Raw genomic sequence first — 20,265 nt, 5'->3', positions numbered from 1 at the left:
TATATTCATATAAAATATGGGTTTTCATGAAAAACTATATCCTTTAAGTTTACATTATTATAATACTTTATTTTTTTCTCCCTTTCTGTTTTTTGGTTTTTCTTTTTAGAGTAAATAGTTTTAAGGATATAATTGTATTTTTATATATATATTATAATATATATATATATATATATATATATATATATATATATAATGATATATATCACGATATATATAATTATATATATATACATATATATATATATAATGATATATATACATAAAATGATATATATATACATATATAATGATATATATATACATATATAATGATATATATACATATATAATGTATATATATATATTATCCTTAAACAAAAGAAAGGAATAAAGATAAAAATAACAATAATAGGAAGAGAAATAAGGAAAATGATAGCTAAAGTGGTTTTGAGAAGCTTGGAATTGGTGGTCTAGCCACAAACTATATAGGTTTTTGGATTTTTACTTGTTTTTTTTATTTTTACATTACAGTTATGTTTTTTGATTTTTCTATTTGATTTTGTTATTATTTTCCGGTTTTTTTTTTAGTTTTTTGTTTTTTGTCGTAATTTTTTATTCTTTTATTATTATTGTTATACTTAGTTATTTGTCAGTTTTTTAGTTTCTCTACCGTGTATGTTGTTTATTCTTATCCTTACAAAAATAAAATCCTTTTCTTTTATTTTACGATATAATTTCATTTTTAAGTGTGTATGTTTCTTTTTTTGCTGAACCAACAATAATAACATAGCATGCATATATAAAATTGTAAAGGATAATGGTATAATATTAACCGTTCTATTTTGCTTTCAATGGTTTGGGATGTGGTTTATAAAATTGCTTTTTGTTTTTTCCTAAAAAAAAAAACAAAAACAATATTAAAAAATTGGTTTTTCTGTTAAGATTCAAAAATGTCCTGTACTGAGTGTAAGTAAAAAGGAAAAAAATGTGGGAGTTTATTACGCCTTTAAATTTACAAAATCTATGAATGTAATATCGGTAATTCTATTATAGGGTGTTATTATTTTTTATATTTGGACTACAATTTAATAGCATTTTGAAAAGCAGGAGAAATATGTAGAAATATATATGAGAGGATATGATTCGTTGAACCCATGAATTTTTATACACATATACACACAATATTAATTCATTTACTTAAAAGAATGAAGATTTAAGTAAATTTAATTAAAAACAAAAATATAATAAGAATAAATTAAAAACTCAAAAAAAAAAAAAAAAATAATCTGACAAAATCCTGTTTATTATAATAGGGTTTTACTGTAATTTCAGTTTTAAGACAATTTAAGAGTATTTGTAATTTTGTATAATTATATACTTACTTATTTTTATTATAGTCTTATTACTTACTTTACATACATTTCTGTAAACACATAATATACACAATATACAAGGCTTAGTCTGTTAAGAGCATTTATGTAATAAAAATCGTAATGAGCTATAAGTTTTAAACAACAAAATAAAGATATGGGAACGGAAAGTGGCATTTAAGACAATATTTTACTGTTAAGTTCCTTTTCTTTTTATTTCTTGGTCTCATTTTCACATTTAACCAAATTTTGTAACAAAATAAAAAGAGAGAGAGTATAACGAAATTTTGAATGTTCCATTGTCACAATTTTTTCTATATTCACATATTTTGTGCTACAATATTCTCTCTATTGTTTCTCTCTTCATTAACGTTACCAGAATAGGAGGGGGGGGGGGGTGAATAATTACTAAATTACTTTACTTATTTATTATGTACTAAATTCTCTTCTGAATTATTATAAATTCATATTAAGTACATATGTATGTAATGCACATCTACATATATATATATATATATATTATATATAAACGTGTTGAAAAATGAATTTAAAAGAGTGTTATATATAATAATTTAAATGTAAATAATATATTTTAAGGATTTTAGAGATTTTCTTTGTTAAAATATGTTTTTTATTTTTTTATTTTATTTTTGATTTTCAACACTCTAATAAAACGGAAGACAACAAGTTATAGTTAGCGCTAAGTATTTGAAATCGAAAAAATTTTTATGGTAATTATGGTGTTAAAGTAAAAACAAAAAAAAAATATGGAAAAACAAAGGAAGGGATTGAAGACTATTGTTTTGTTCTATAATTAAGTATGTTTGTATATCTATAGAAAATATTAGAGAATTTTAATGATTCTTACATAATATATACGTATATTTTGTGTGTATATTAGACAATATAATAATTTATGTTGTCTCATATACAAATAAATAATTTTACATAATCAAACATCACATTTTGACGAATTTATGTCTTACGTACTTAGTTTGTAAATGATTTAAAGGAAAATTGCAGCATAATTGGCTAAAATTTAAAAAAATTCATTTTAATAATTAAAATCTAATTAATTTACAACACCTTAAGCCTAAACAATACCAGTAAAATAAAATAGTAAAATAACAATAAACTTAAATATTTAATATAGAACTACGGTAGGTTCGTCACCTACTTGGTAAACTTAACGAGGTAAGAAGCTAGTGTTCATGGTTATCTACAATATCGTACACCAGCCCTATGTTCCTCTTCCAGGAGCGAAGTAGGAATAAAAAAAAAATTATTAGTGTAATAGAATACACGTTGTATTAGTAATTCAGTAATGGCAACCCTCTTTGTACATTAAATTAATACTTTTATTTCTTTATTTTATTTTGCATACTTTTAGGATGAATCTTATAATTCTAATTTTTAAAGTAATTTCGAAAATTTCAAAAGAAATTTTCAAATGATCTAATAAATTACTGCTATTTCAGCTAAATTCAGTTGTCATATATGGGAAAAATTTATCCAAATGTTAAAGAGGAACTAGCACAAGGCGTAATTTTCAATTTGTCATTTCTGTGAATTTATAGAATTCGTAAATATTGGGATTATAGTTTGGGTTGTTTGGGCAAAAGCAGGTTTTTATTTTTTTGCTTTATTTTTAATATTTTCCATATTTAATTTGGTTTTATGACTTAAAGAAGTAAAAAAAATAAAAAAATTAAATGAAATAGAAAAGAAAAGGAAAGGCAAATAAAAAAATTATTTTGAACCCTTAAGTATATGAAAAAGTTTCAAAAGTTTATTTAAGATGTTTTCCTTTTGTTTTCTCTTGGTTTTGTTTTTTTTTTCTGTAACTCTAAATATATGTTAGTATATGTCTGTTATAGATGTACGTATACATATGTGCAGCTATGTTTACATAGTTTGTTGATTTTCTTAGTATTTTTTTTTTTGTGTATTTTTGTTTTCTTTATTCTTTAAATATTGATTTAACAATAGAAAAGCAAATATTTATTGAAAATCTTCTTTATCTTTAATAACAAAAAAAAAAAAATTGAATAAAATAAATAAAAATTTTTTTTTTTTTATTTTATAAATCCTATGTAAACTTTATATAAAAAGCAAAGCAAAAAAATTAGAGAAAAAACTTTCTGTTTCTTTTTTTCTTATCTGATTAAACATATGTATGAACATATGTACATAGAATCATATTTCATACATGCATACATGTACACTTATGTGTGTCTACATGCTTATATAAATTTTATTTCAACACACATTAAATAAATATATCAAATCTGTGTCTGTCTATATTCTACTGTATATGGTATATCTATACCTTCTATATATATTTTATAGATATACATATATAACCGTAACATATATATATATATGTATATATGTATATATATATATATATATATATATATATATTATGTATATGTACATGTATATTATAAATATAGTTTGAAATTATGTAAACAATGTGTATATATATATGTATATGTAAATATATATTGTATCTGTATGTATATATATATTTTTGTAAGCATTTAAAAAAAACCTATATTTTCTTACTAAATCTATATATTATAATATTATCTATTTGCCATTTATGACGGGAAATTATTCTATTTATATATATACATGTTTATTATGATGAGGATAATGATTAGAATTGATGATGATAATAAATTTATGTATAACACATACATATATATATCTCTCTTTAATTCTTACTCGTATTACGTTCTTTTCTCATTTTTTTTTATTTGAATCTATGTATTTATTCTCTTTCTCTATATTATTAAATAATATTTATTTGTAACCATTTCGTTATTAATCATTATATAAAAAATATTTACTTTTATATAAATATATATATATATTTATATATAAAGTACGTATATATAAATATATATAACCGATATCGTATATTTTATAATGATAAATCATCACCGTAATTATCTTTATCATATGATTATCGTGAATATTATTATTATTATTGTTATTATCATTATTAATATTATTATTATTTGAATATTATATTGTTATACGTCTATACAAACATATATGATCTATTTGTGATTTATATATAAAAGATAAAATATGAGAAAGTGTATTGAAACTGTAGCAACTCAAAATTTTATTAATTTTCACAATAGCTTTTCAAATTATAATTATTAAAAGTACTTATAAGTATATTTTACAACTTGGAATGAATAATACCGAATTCTTTTCCAATTATCATTTTCAAATTAATTTCAAATTATGATTGTCTACAAATTATTTTTTAAAGTGATGACAAAACCATAATGAGGTTATGGGTAATTGTTTTCATTATAATTCACATAAAGTGTTATATTTAACTAGAATATAATATTTTTTGAGTTGTTACAGTTTTAAGCAATTTAGTATAGCACACATCCAGTATGTATATACTATATATCATAATAAACCATATAACAATATAATCATATCAGTTTATAAGCAAAGTGTATATACACTTTTTATATATCAACGAAAATTAAAAAAAATATTTTTTTTTTTGTTTTATGATGTATAGTATTATTTCGTGTATTGATTTATCAAAAAAAAAAAAAAAAAAAAAAAAAAAAACATAAAAAATCATTTTTATATATGATAATTTAACAAAATTTTTCCATGTCTCCTTTTAAGAAGGCTTGTATTTATATATAAGGATTTTATGCATAATTTGAATTCTATATTAGCTTTATATGCTTCCAATGAAAAAGTTTGACATATGAACATCAATAATTATATACATATTTATATACATAATATATACATATATATATCATATTGATATGATTATATGATATATGTATATATATCAATATTATAATCATTAATATGATTATAATATTGATATATATCAATATTATATATCAATTGCATATATATATGTATATATATATGATATATATATATATATATATATATATATGATATATATATATATATATCTATATCAATAGTATACGTATATATATATATATATATCTTTTGTGAGCATATGTATTGTGAGCATATATACATATATATATATATATATACAATATATATATATATACGTCTATGGTATATATGGAAATGTATCTACAGTATCTACAGTATATTATATATATCTATATATATATATATATATATATATATATATATATATATATACTATATATATGTATACTATATATATATAGTATACATATATAGTATATATATATGTATATATATACATATATATATACAGTATATATATACATATATATATACAGTATATATATATATATATATATATATATATATATATATATATATATATATATATGAAAGCAAATGTAGTATAATATTCAATATTTCATGTACATACATATATATATACACAACTATATATACACACATTTTATGTAATTTAAGTTGGATAATGTTTACAGCTACTCATCTTTCTCTCTCTATGCATTAATAAATCATATTTTCTCAAGAGAATAATAATAACAATATGTGTCTGCTCATCGAAAATCAACTTAAACATGAAAAATATAAAAGGTTTTGTTTTCTTCTTCTGAAAATTTTTTTCTATATTTTGATTTTTTATTTTTTTTTACTTTTTTCATTCTATTATTAAAAAAAAATTTTCTTAACTTAAAAGAAGGGTCAAAAAAAAATTTTTTTGCTAAAACTAATAATATTGGCTAATACTGGTGAATAAGAGAGAAAAAAAAGAATAATATTGTTCATGTCATTATTATCGTTTTGAAAAAAATAAAGGGAAGAAAGTAGAGAGTATGGGTGAATAGAAGCCATTGCACATACAATTTTGAATTTCTTTAAAAAATTAAAGAAATTTCTTTCAAGATTGATGTTGATTTTTTTTTTAATATTTACTTAATATCAGAATGGTGAGTGAATTGAGTTTAAAGAATAAGTAAAAGTGAGCAAAATATTTATAGTTTAACGGTAAATTGCATATATTTTACTTACTCCCTTCCTTCTTCGAATATTTAAAAATTTTCAAATTTAAGGGTACGTAATGTTGATATTTTTTGATGCCATGACAGTTTTTATTAAAATTAGTCTGTATTCTGCATTTCTTTGTCAATTTCCCTTCCTCTCATTTCATTTCCTTCTGTTCATTTTTATTTTTTACCATGTGAGAAGATGCGTAATGTCTTCTCTTTTATTGCTTCCTATTGCTAATATTGAAGAGTGATTAAAAATGAATTGATTTTTAATTAAATTGTATACTGTTATTATATAAGTATTAAAATATTAAATTGAATGAAAAATTTATTAAAGAATGTGATTTTACTAGAATTTGTGTTATTAAATACAGTATGTTCCTAGAAGTATGCAATATTGAATATAAGTTTCATGATATTATTGTATATTTTAAAAGGATTAAATTTGAACGAATTTCATTGAATGTAGTTGTATGTAGTTAATTTTCAAAATTTACTCTTTCAATATTGCATACTTTTAGGGACAACAATATTTACCTTGAAAATTTCTCTCATTTTGGATTTCAACATCTTAACGTATGTTAACATTATAAATTTCAAGTATTTTTTAAAAATATTTTATTCTGAAATAATTGGAATTCACATTTTATTGGTAATTTTTCAGATGGAGATGTGGTTTTATGAGAGCAAATTAATATAAATATTCAAAAATTTTACAATAAAATCATCTATAAATTTATTTTTTCTGTATGTCTCTTCGATTAAATGAGAACACATACAATTTTGAACTGTACGTGATGTACTTTTAAACTCAGTTACTTATATTTTTAGTTTTAATGCAAACATTTACAAACCATACAGTATTATTCTGTATATTGTTTACATATAAGAGTTTATTTTAATTTACAAGGATATTTTTATAAGGACACTATTATCAAGATTTTTTTATTCCATTCGAAATAAAAATATATTTTTTTTTTTATTTTTTTCTCTTTTATCTCAAATTATTATAAAAATCAACATTGATTATGTCTCTTTTCGGGTACACTTATTAGTGAGCACAGATATCCTTTTTACACAAAAGCAAAAAAATTACATTTAAAAAAAAAGGAGAAAAGAAGCAGATGGAAACAACAAACCCAATTTTAAAGTTCTGATTAGAGTTTTTAATTTTTTTTTTATTTTTCTTTTATTTCTATTTTTTCCTATATAAGGATTTTATTTTATATCCTGTAAAAGTTACTTTTTAAAAAAGTTGAAAAAAAAAACTTTTCAAAAACTACTTAGTATTCATAACAGACATTTAAAAAAAAAAAAAACTTATTCAATGCTAATCTGAAATTTTTTATTTCTCTGATTTTTTTTTGCCTTTTTTTTTTGTTATTTTAGTTTTGTTCAGTAAATTTCGTCCTGCAGTTTTATTTTGTACATATTTTTAAAACAGGATACTAAACCGATCTTTTTTTTTTTAGCCTTTTATTTAATCTTTAATTTCATCATACTTGCTATACTTTAATATAGACAAAAAAAAAAATGTATTCATTTTCATGCCATTACTCGTATTGCATATAAAAGGATATTTTTTTACTTGTATATAACATTGTAAGTAACTAAGGATAGTATGGTCGTAAAATGAAACGAAACGAAAAATATATGAATCCTTTTCAATAACATTCTCATTTCAAAAGAAAAAAACAAAAATTCAAAGTCATATTTGAATTGAGAAGTTTTTAGTTTTGTTTTAGTTTTGTTCCGATCCGGACCCTCACTCTCTCTCCCTCCCCTTACCCTCTCTACTTTGAATTCATCTTCAATTTTATTGCTTACCTCCCCTTATCTACAAGATTTTTAGATTTTCATTTTGGATTTTTAAAATTATTCTACACAAACAGTTATTATACGAGTAAGTAGAACACCAGTACAGTTTATTCAATATTTTTTTTTAATTTTTTCTTCTATTTTTTTCTGTTCGTTTCCTTTTCTTCTGTGTTTCCATTTTTTTTTTTTTATTATTAATCTATATAAATATATTTTTCATATACCATTTACTTACAATATAACAAAACTATGTATTTTTTTTTCTGTTATACTCTTATATCTATGTTTCTGTTATAAACTTAACTGTAATAAAAACCGAAATCCCTTACCAGCAATTCACCTTTATTGGTATTCAAAAAAAAAAAACAGAAATTGCAATACATTTCATTCATATATCCTTTCTGAGGTTGCTGTTTTTCATTTTTTTTTCTGTTTTTTGTTGTGTTTCTCTGTTCTCTATATTTTTGGCTCTGGCTCAAGTTATACAATCTATTCATTCATTATTGTAGAGAATATTTTCAACGTTTTTCTCATTTTTTTTTTCTTTAATGTCTCTAGGGTATTACTAGGAAAAATAAAAACTATAAGAAAGAAAAAGGATATGAAAAAAAAAGGATTCACTTGAATAAAATCCTTGTTACGCTAAGTATCTACAGAGAATCGAGTTTTGTGCATTAAAAACCTAACTGTATGAAAAATTTTATTTATTTATTTATGTTTGTTTTTTTTTTTTCGGAATCCTTGCTTGCTAGCAAAAGCACAAAAATCTCATAAAGAAAAAAAAATGGCAAAAAAAAAAACTGTGAATAAAGTGAAATTATAGCTACGATAGGGGATTATAGAAGTATATAATCGACATGACTTTTCATTCCGTCCCCAATAATTTTCTAACTTATGAGTTCATACCATGTATATAATATTGTATCTATATATATATATATATATATATAATAAGAGATGAAGCAATATTATTGTAGACTAACTTGCGAAAAAAAAAAATAAATTGATGGGAAAATGAAACAAAAACGAAAAACAAAATGAGAGTAGGGAAAATGTTTATAACCAGGAGTAGAACCCAACCCCAAAAACCTCTAAATTGTAACCATAATCAAACCATCCAACCAATCAACATATTTAGTGCTCGTATCAAGTTTGTACATTTTTTTATATATATAAGCATTTGGGTGTTTATATGAATATGTGTGCAGTGAGTATATGAAGAGACTTTGAAAATTGATAGGTACGTGAAAACTCATAACTTTGTACGTGCTTACATACTAGATTTATTTTTATTTTAATACTTCTGTTTTTTTTGTTTTTTTTTTTTCTTGTTATTATTGTTTAATCTTTAACATGAACGGAATGATGTTAAAAACATTAAAATGTACATACAATTTAATATTATACTAAAAAGTTTTGATTTTTTTTAAATGGTATTATGAATTTCAGATATCAAAATCAAATTTCAGTAAAATCTGCTGAAATTTTAGTGAAAATTGTGTCAAAATCTTGATAACCATTGAACTCAGAGATTTCTCATTCGAGGACTCTAATAATCAACTATAATCATGAAGAAGCTGTTTGCTTTGATTTATATGGTGAATCTAAGATTATCCATTTACAACTACGGGGCTTGTCTTAACACCTAATATTCGGTTTTTCGTTTGCACCATTTCCGAATATAAAATTATTAAAATATGATTTCAGTCCTGTATGGTAACGTTTACAAATAGATTTAACTTTAGTTGAAACTGTAAAGTAAGTGCACTAAGAGAAGGTTACGACACTCGGATATCGAATTATTTATTGTAATATTTCACCACATATCGCTTATTGTAACAACTAACCTTACTGTATTATCAGCACATTATCGTTTACGGTATAGTTTTTAAAATTATACACTAGGTAATATCATCGTTTATGGTAGCACAGCCAGCGCAATATCCTTCAAATTGCTTTCATTCAAATTAACCGCAGCATGGAAGAATATGTTTAGTATCATTTACCTCATCGCAAAATTATAAATGAATCGGAGTAACGATTTTGGTTTCTTTTAAATCTCAAACATTCTTCCGTCATATTGTATTTGAAATGCAATCTCCCGTTACAATACATTTAAAATAATTCTTCGAATACCCTGACGTATCATAAAATTCTTCAACACTCTATAGTTATCTTTTAATTGCTATGTATAACATCAATTTTTAATAGAATCAAATTTTATTTTAACATTTTCTCTCTGTCATAAAAACTTTTTTTTCATCAACTTTATTTTTCTTTTCATTTCAGTTTTCTGCTCTGTCTTTATTATTATATGTAGAGTCAATTTTAAAATGATGATGTACCAAAGTTCATCCTATTTTTCTGTCTTGATTATTATGATCTGGTTATTTTTCTATTTTGTTTTTCTGGTTTTATATTTCATATTGTATAGATAGATCCTTTCATTTATTTCCACATGGGAGTTTTTTTCTCGTATACGTTTTTTTTTTTTTTTTCTGGTTGGCAAATATCGTACATAAACTTTGTTTATTGCTATTTCAAAAATATATATTTGTCACTACATTCATATATATAATTCGATGTTATATATAACACGTTTACATGAATATTTTCAAAAAGGATATACGCTCTTTTTAATACACTTTTATTTATCTACTTTTGCCAACATGTAATAATAATAATGTGCCCGATTTCATATCAAGAGTTCAATCCCATATATAGTATATTGCAATATATTTATATATATGGGTAACAAACATATCTATGATATGATGGTGGAGCAGGTTTGTTTTTATGTATATACATATAAATATGCATTTAAAGTATAATATTTGTATAAGATGAAAAATATGCGATCGAAATATTGAAGATTATATAAAACGTACACAGTTTTATATTCGAGAGATATTAGATGAAGAGTGTTATAATCATGGCATGTCACTCTAAGAACATTATTTTTAGTCTTTTGAAAACATTGCATTAACAATGTTGATTTTTTTTTCTATATTATATTTGTATATGGTTGATTGTGTATATTATGACTGTCATGTTTTAAAGAATTTAGATCTAGGATATTTTTCTTTGCTTTCATTTAATTTTTGGTTTTTGTTTTACAAAAAAAAAAAGTTATTTCACTCGTATTTGTCATGAAAATTATTGTTTTTAGGAGTTGATTAAATCCAATGATTTTTGTTTCAGATTCCGGTTTTTTTTTTGTAAGAATATCAGAGATATTGGTCTAGATCCCTTAATTTTGCCATTAATCTCTTACTACCTCTTACTACTGCTAATTTTATAAGAAACAAGAAAGTAAATTGTCGATTAAGCAATTGTTGGTCCATTTAGTTGTAAGTTTTATAAAACCTAATATAAAATTTGGAGAAATAAATGGCCTAGAACTTGGAATCTTGGGGAAATTGAAAGGCGATAGAAAAAACTCTAAAAAAACGTACACAAGACTAGAAAACAGCTAAGCAAAAATTCGACTTTTTAAATTAAAATTCAAGTTATTTTGATCCGATTTTTTTATTATTCGAATAATTTAATAAAATTTTTTTTTACAGAAATTCATAAGTTTTTATTAGAAACCATTGCCGCCTCGTGCACATGGAGCCTCGTGTATTTAAAGCGTAATCCTATACAGTAAAGCAAAACCATCACACAAATTTTTTTTTTCTCTGAAAATTTTTTTATTTTTCAACATACTTCTTTTGTTTTTATTTTCTTTCTCGAATTGCGAAAGATGTGAAAAAGGAAAAAAAAATACTGAAGTATCAGGATTGTAAAAATATTGTTAGCTTAAATAAGGAGAAAATCTTAAAGGATATCAGAAATTCATTCATTCAGAATAATAGTGTGAAGAGGTTTTTCTTTTTCTTAGTTGCTAATGCATGAAGAGCACGTTTATTGCTTAGTTAAGAAGTTTTTTCTTCTATAATTTCTATTTTATGTTGAAAAACGAATGTATGTATATAGAGTGTGTTTTTCAAATATATATATATGTATATATACATATAAGATTTGTAAATATATATTTGTGCACATTTCCTTAAATTGGTGAGAAAAATTAACAAAGCATATAAAATAAAAAATCTACGTTCAAATTCATTTAGTTTAGTGTTATGTTTGCGTGCTTGTGTACGTGTACTTAATGTAGACTATGATGACTTGAAACGTATATACTTCATATTTTATAAGAATATGTCTATAGTGTGTGTGCATATGTAGTGTAAACGTGTAGAATTGTATAAAGTATTTTTCTAGAATTTTCAATGATTTCAGTTCTTCAAAACTACTTTATTTTTTCTTTTGCTTTTTGTTTTAATCTTGCTCTTTTATACATAGAAACGTTGTTAAGTTATGATTTGTAAACATATTGCTACAAATATTCACATAAACACGTACTTTATGTATACCGAATATTATGAAATTTTTTTTTTAAAATATGAAATTTATAGGTGTATAAAAGTATGTGCTCAAAAAAAAAAATATTTGTATTACTCGTAAAAAGGATTAAAAAAAAAAAGAAAATAAATTTAAGGAGAGATGTTGATTTTCATATTTTCTCTTTTCTTTATCATTAATTCCGTATTATACATTAAGGTGTGATGAGTACGGTGAGTAGGTAGACACTAGGCAGTTCTTATATTTTTTGTTTTTGTTTTTCTAAGAAAATTAAAAAGTCTGTAAGAAAATTGAAATTTTTTGTTTGTATATTCTAATTAAATAGGATATAGACCAATTAACGTATGAATTGTATTTGTAAATTAAAACAAAAAAAAAAAATAAAGTTGATTATGTCAACTTTTTGTTACCCATTTAAATTTGTTATTCTACGTTCGAATAAATATGCTATATCTCACTATGGGGCAGACTATGACTTTAATTAACCGTATTATATTAATTTATGCAAAATTCCAGTATTTGTGATTTCAATATTTTCTAAGATATAGCCAAGCTACTATTAAAGTTGTATGGCAACTACCACTCCTTGTGGACTTAACTCAATTAGTTTTTGAGTTATGGTTGAGATGGACAGACATACGGACGGACGGACGTACGTACGGACAGACAAAGCTAAATTTTCTCGGAATTCAAAGCTAATCAAAAACATATACTTGAATCTAGATCTCAGACTATTACTTCTTAGCGGGTCTGATAGAATAAATAGAAATTTTAAACGGGTCTGATAGAATAAATAGAGCATTCTGTTGAACTGTGAATATTTAATAAGAATACTGTCTCATAAGAGTCTATACAAACGTACCTGAAATGAACACACCCTATATATTTAAAAAAAAAAAATTGTTTGTGCTAATTTCTTTACAACCATCTTAACATTACACATACTTTCAATGTAAACCAGGAAACAAACTAAAAACCCAAAAAACAATTAGAAATTCAATTAAATACTATACAAGATAATTAAATTGCAATTAATCCTAAAAGTATGCAATTAAAAAGAACATTGAATTTAAAATGTTTTTTTTTTCTTTTAAATTTTTTAACTTAAGCACTCATAATTAAGTTAAACCTTAAGGAATTTAAAAAAAAAAAATTAAAATAAAATTTTATTCACCATATTTTATAAAACGATTTTGCTTTTTTTTTTTGTTAACAGCACTTTAAATTTCAATTAAGAAAAAAAAAAGAACTAAAAAAAAAACGTTTTTCCATTTTAATTCCACATTTTCTTTCATTACACTTCTCTTCCATTTCATTTTCCTTCTCTTTGTTATATTTTTTTTTCTCACCACACATGCACTCACTTTCATTCACATTCCGTCACACTATAATATTTTTTTAGCGTTTCATATAAATCAGCATTTCAAAAAAAAAAAAAAACAAAACAAAAAGGACTCCACGTACTTACTTAGTTTTGACAAGCATGTTAAAAAATAAATGGGGGTTTTTTTTGTATTCCAAATATAATTGTGTTGTTCTATGCTTATTTTACCTACATTTTATATATAATTTACGGTTATAATATTAGTTAAATACACATACATATACATACAAGTACATGCATTTATTAAGTGTAGAGAAAATAAAAAAAATTTAAAGGTAAGTCTGAAATCCTCTTAGAAAATCACTGCACTGTTAACTTATTTCTTACTTTTCACTATATACATACATACACCATATTCATATTCACCTATACGTTCATATATACTGGAGTATATTTAATGTGTGAAGTATATTCAACACACTAGACTGAGCATTATCAAAAGGAAAGAAAAAATGACAAACACAAAATAATAAATAGAGCCTTCGTTTTTTTTTTTAAAGCCAACTTAAATGCAGAACAAAAAAAAAAGAAATCAAAAATTAAAATAAAACGAGAAAATTTGTAAAACAAAAGCAGAAGAAAAAGCAGAAGAAAAAGAAAGAAAACGGGGGAAAAAAAAAATGAAGAAGCGAATAAAAGCGCTCACTTATGTAGTTGAAAAAAAAAACGAAAAAAAAACGAAAAAAACCGAAAATAAAAAATTATTTTTACCTTGGAATAAATTTTACACCGTTATTCTTTAGTAAAATCAACATATTAATGCTTTATAAGAGGGTAAAGTACAAAAAAAAAAACAAAAATCTTTTCTTGCCATCACCATCATCACTACAATTCTTACCATACCATAGCAGTTATAGAAGCAAGAACCAGCTTTTATACTTTTTCATTGCATCTACGTACATATATATGTATATATGTAATATTATAATTTTATATTCTGTTAGGTAATATAAAATAACAGCAGGAGTAATACACGAGCAGTAATATAACAATTAAAATACCAGAGAATATTTTACTATTAAAAAAGAGAAAAAAAAATTAGAGGAAAAAAATCTTGAAACAATAAAGGTATTTTTTGTTATACTTGTTCTCAATTTTATACTGTTATATTAATCGTATAGAATATTATACGATTCATAGTGGGTAGTTAGTTGCACTTCATAAATGTGACCAGTTATTTGCACTGCTGTATACTTTACGTATACACTGTATATAATATGTACAGTTTGTTAGGAAATTATTTTCTAAAAAGTTAAAGATTTGCAAGTCAAATTTTAGATTTTAAAATGCTCTTTAAATTATTTTTTTAAAACACAGTCCACTAATACTTTTTAGTCGATTTCAAAATCTTAAAATGTAAAATTTTTCTCATCAGAAATTAACATGAAATTTCCTAAATAACATACAATGACAATTTGTAACGGATTTGCAAGAGGGGAAGAAGGTGATTGACAATATGATTGTTCCAATAAAATTTCTTTTCCTACGTTATCCGAATTTCATGACAAACTCTATATTAAGTGCACTGAAATATTATAGGAAATTTGCTTTGTTTTCTTGTGGAATAGAAGACGAAAGAAAATAGTTGAAGAAGACGAATAATTTTTTATTTCACGTTTTTGCTTTCTCCTAACTACTTTTTTTTTTTTTTTGTAGTAAATATTTTTATTCTCTTATTTTTCATCATTTCCATCATGATTATCATGGTATAATAATCAATATCATGAGAATTATTGTCATTATGATTGCATTCATTTACGGTTTAAAAGTGGTATAAAGTTTTCTAGTTTTTTTTTATTTTTTTTATGAAAGTAAGGAAAAAAAAAAATTTTTTTTTTAATTCTGGTTTTTTTCCTCCAACTCATTTTTATAAAAAAATGTTCAAGTCTATAAGAATAATTGTTGTGTATATGTGGATATGCTAATGAAACCATTTAAAAAAAAATCAAATTCAAACTAGTACATACTTTTTGAGCTCGTATTCTTTTATATCCTTTAATACAACACTTTCTCTCTCTCTCTTTCCTCCTATATATTTCCATCGCCGTTCTTTCTACGTCACATTCATCCCACCGAAAATAATGCAATTCAAACCCATATAGCATTGAATTTTTCTTTTGTTGAGGTAAAAAAAAAATGGAGAAAAACAAATAAAAAACCTGTTGTCTACTCTATAAGTTGTGTTGTGCGCTCAGTGAACACAAAAATTTCGTGTGTGTTAAGTTGAAGTAAATAACGGTTATTTATATGTACTCTTTTTTTGCTTTTTTTTTGTAGTTTATAACAGAAGAAAAAAAAACGAGAACAATTAAACCAAGTACCTAGTTATTTCAAGAATTTTGTTTTTTTTTTTGCCATGTTGTTTTTATTGTTTTAATTTCTCCATTCTACTAACATTTTTTATTGTTATTTTACCAACATTTCTCTCCCTTTGGAAAAAATTTGAGCAAAATGGAAAATAAAAATAAAAAAGAGAAAAGAAAACAAAGGTGTTATTTACTCTGGCATTTGATTTAATGATTTGCCTTTTGTGTGCTTGTTTTTTGTGTATGAAAACTAAAGCAACTCACTCTTGTATTCTTCATGAAAGGGAATTTAAGTATAACTTGAGTGTTTATATTAAAATAAAAGGCATATATGTATTACCACCATCATATATATATATGTGAATTATGTATAAGTACCTTACATTTAATGTGCATAAGAACGAACATGAAAGTCGCACAGGTATTATGAGTAATTTACACAAAAATCGTATGGATCGGAGGAGGGGAAATAGGTACTAGAGAAGTTCTTAAAAAGGAAATTTATGCCATTTACATTTGGTGAGGGTTTTTTTTTGTGCACAAAAACGAGAAGGAAAACAAAAAGAAAGTACAAGATTTTTTTTTTGTCGCGGTAAATAGGACAATTTTTTGTTTTTTGTGCGTTTTACCTTATCAAATTAAATTCGAATATAATTAAAACTTAAAATAATTCTTTATATATGGTTTTTAATTTTTTAAAATGAACATAAATAATTTAAATTAAAAATCATATATAAATTTTTTTTTTCAATTGAAATTTAAAATTGTTGTTTACACGCTTTTAAATGTCTGCCATTTTAAATTCCAAATAAAAAAAAAATTTTTATTGTGACAATTTAAAATTTAAAATTTAAAAATTTTTACTAAATAAATTTTTATTCTTTAATTTGAATTTATTACTTTATTTAATTTTCTCCTTTTGTTTTTTTTGTATTTTTTCAGGGTCCACCACAACCAGGGCAACCATTCAAATTTACAGTAGTTGAAAGTTGCGATAGAATTAAAGAAGAATTTAATTTTTTACAAGCACAATATCATAAGTAAGTTTTTGTTTTACGATTACTTAACGATATTTCTTTTATCAGTTTCCTTCATATGTGGAAGACTTTACGGACCTATAATTAAAGAAATATTAATAAGGAATATATGAGTTTCATCCAATAATGAATGGAATCAGTTTACATTTTGTAATATTCATTTGTAATAATTGTATAGAAACAGAAACCAAAAAATATTGAAGCCATTTACCGTTTAGGTTAAAACGTTACATTTTGCCAATTCTACCGACGTAATTTTCCAATCTCTACCTGTTCGTCTGTATATACTCACAATAAATAAATACAAGACGAACTGCATAATATTATGTATCATATGAAACGTGTCTATTATATGAATATGTTGCCTTGGTAACCATAAATATTTTGAATATTTGAGAATTCTTTTGTTATTGGCAGGCATATTCAATTTAACAAGTCATTTATTTCTCAGAGATATTATAAAATTAAAAGATACTGTGTAGTGCTTCTCTTTTTTCTATATAAAATAATTAAATTACAAAAGAGAATTAAAGGCCGCTCACTGTGTCAAAAAATGGCAATAAAAAATTCAATATAAATATATTGCCATCACACTCTTGTTCTCATATTCAACCGGATAATTGACGCTTTCTCAATAAAAATTCATAATAAAAATGAGGCTTCTCAAAAAAAAATTTATAAATATTTTGTAAACGTATAGCATCGCTCGACGCATTCATACATATGTAAATAGCATTTTCATATATTTATTAACTTATAAAATTTAAAATTCTTTTTTAAATAACCAAATAATAACCAAAATTAATTTACCATATGAAAATGTAATTAATTTTGCAAAAAAATTCTTTATTAAAAAAATTTCTTCTCAAAATAAAAAAATCAAAATTTTTATTTAATTTTTTTTTTGGGTAATTTATTATTTACAAATATGACGGAGCCAAAAAAAAAAATGAATTTAATTTATTGTATTTCGTTTTTGACATGAATAAGAAATTTTTCGAAAAAAAAAAATAACAACAAAAGCGCCTTAAGTGTCAGATATGATAAACAATAAATTTTATTTTTTTTTCTTTATTTTTCTCTTGTTTTCATTTCATATTCTTTATTTCTTTGCTCAACAGAAATTTAAAAAAAATTTTTTTTAAATTATTATTTTATAACATGAGGTCCAAGTATTTCAATATATGGCGTTTTCAAGTTAAATAAGAGCGAGTGTCAATTACAATAACAACAACAATAAAATTTATATAAAATAAGAAACGGAAATACTTTAAATAAAGAACGTAACGACAAAAAAAATAATTAAAAAAAATACGGGATAAATGCACATATCCTGGAATATTCTGAATTTATTTTTATCCATTTTGTATATTGCAAAATGTATAAACACTTGAGTATGTACAAAATGTTTACATATATAAAAATATTGGATACAATAATAATAAAATAAAATTACTATAATAATAATGATTTTTTTTTTTATTTTAACAAATATTAATTAATGTTTTCAATATCGTTTTTCTCTCTCTCTCTCTTTTTTATATTATTAATTTTCAGTTTAAAATTGGAATGTGAAAAATTAGCACAAGATAAAACGGAAATGCAAAGGCATTATGTGATGGTAAATATTGTAATTAAAATTAAATAATAATGAATTAAAAAAATAAATAATTATGAAAAATTTCTTGATCGTACGATGATAATCGATGCTAGAGAGGAATAATTTACATACATACAAACATAGTTATATACAAAAATATTAATTAATATACGAAAAAAAAATTTAATTTAATGTCAAAAATTAAATGTTATATAAGAATAAGGCTTAGAGCGTTCGTTTGACATATATTTTTGTTGAGATTTTTCTCTCTTTCTCTCACAAAAATTTTAATAAATTTTAATATTGGAGAATATACATAGTAAATTGGAGAATGTTTGTAAAAGAATCAAATTCGATTCAAAATTTTTCATCTTAAATGTGATAAAACAGGGAAAAAATTCAATTAAAGTTTTAATTTCAAAACACTTCTGTCAACACTGTCAAAAATGCTTGTTGTCAAGTTTCTCTTTAAAGAGAAGATGCAATTATACAAATTTCACCCGTTTTATTTTCAATATATCAATTTTCTTTTATTATTTTTTCGCTCCCTTTAATTTCTTTTACACATTCAATTTCATATTTTAAATCAAAGTATAATAAAGAAGAAGTTGTGTAATTTAAATTTGAACTACCGCATAATTGAACCGATTAAAAATGTTTTTAAAAAAAAAAAGATTGTAAAATTAATCAATAAAAAAAAAAAAAAACGACTGAATGAGTGAAAAATTCTTATGCTTGAACATAATTTTTTAAATGTAAAAATGGATAAAATTGATACAGATCAACTGAAAAAATAATATTAAAAATTATTAACCCTTAACTTCTCACTTCACAATTATCACATAATTTTACCATTTAAGTGTTTTCCGAATTGAAATAAATCTTTTGCTTTGAATTTCAATTTGTATACAGAGATTGGCAAATATTTGTTAATATTTAAATTATTAGCTAAATTTATTCTTAAGGAGACTCAAGCATTTTATTCCAAACCTTATTACTTACTCCCAAAATCAAATTAGATTTTGTTGCATTATAGATTTTTGAATTGAGCATGAAGAGTTCAAATATTGTCATTTTTCGATTTTATATAATAACAACATAATCGATTTTTCTCCCTCTCTCCTTTATTTGGATTTGATCAAATTATCTTACAAACTACATAAAGGTTAAATTGAAATAAAAAAAAAATATGTTGAAAATAAAAACGTTAATAAAAAAATAAATAAATAATTATAATTAACATAAATATTTTGCATGTGTAAATACATACATAATATATTTATGTATATCAGATTTAATTAATCCTCTTAAATGACTTTTGTTTAAACAAAAGTTCATAAATTAATTCATCAGATATTAAAATTCAGTTTTTTTTTTTACGACATTGTTAT

The 20,265-nt window shown here is 23.0% G+C and overlaps 1 protein-coding gene across 1 annotated transcript in view; it reads left to right on the top strand.

Annotated features, from left to right (window-relative positions):
• The window catches only part of LOC129614856 (protein groucho-like), an 80,087-nt gene that overhangs the window by 42,176 nt on the left and 17,646 nt on the right, over positions 1-20,265 (top strand). The window contains exons 2-3 of the mRNA XM_055529803.1: positions 17,180-17,277; positions 18,832-18,895. Of these exons, the coding sequence (XP_055385778.1) occupies positions 17,180-17,277; positions 18,832-18,895 (162 nt within the window). The remainder of the gene's footprint in view (positions 1-17,179; positions 17,278-18,831; positions 18,896-20,265) is intronic.

The sequence above is a fragment of the Condylostylus longicornis genome, unplaced genomic scaffold (assembly GCF_029603195.1).
Source record: "Condylostylus longicornis isolate FDR11 unplaced genomic scaffold, ASM2960319v2 ptg000124l, whole genome shotgun sequence".
NCBI lineage: Eukaryota > Metazoa > Arthropoda > Insecta > Diptera > Dolichopodidae > Condylostylus > Condylostylus longicornis.
The sequence above is the reverse complement of the archived record's forward strand: the minus strand, read 5'-3'. Positions and strand labels throughout refer to the sequence as shown.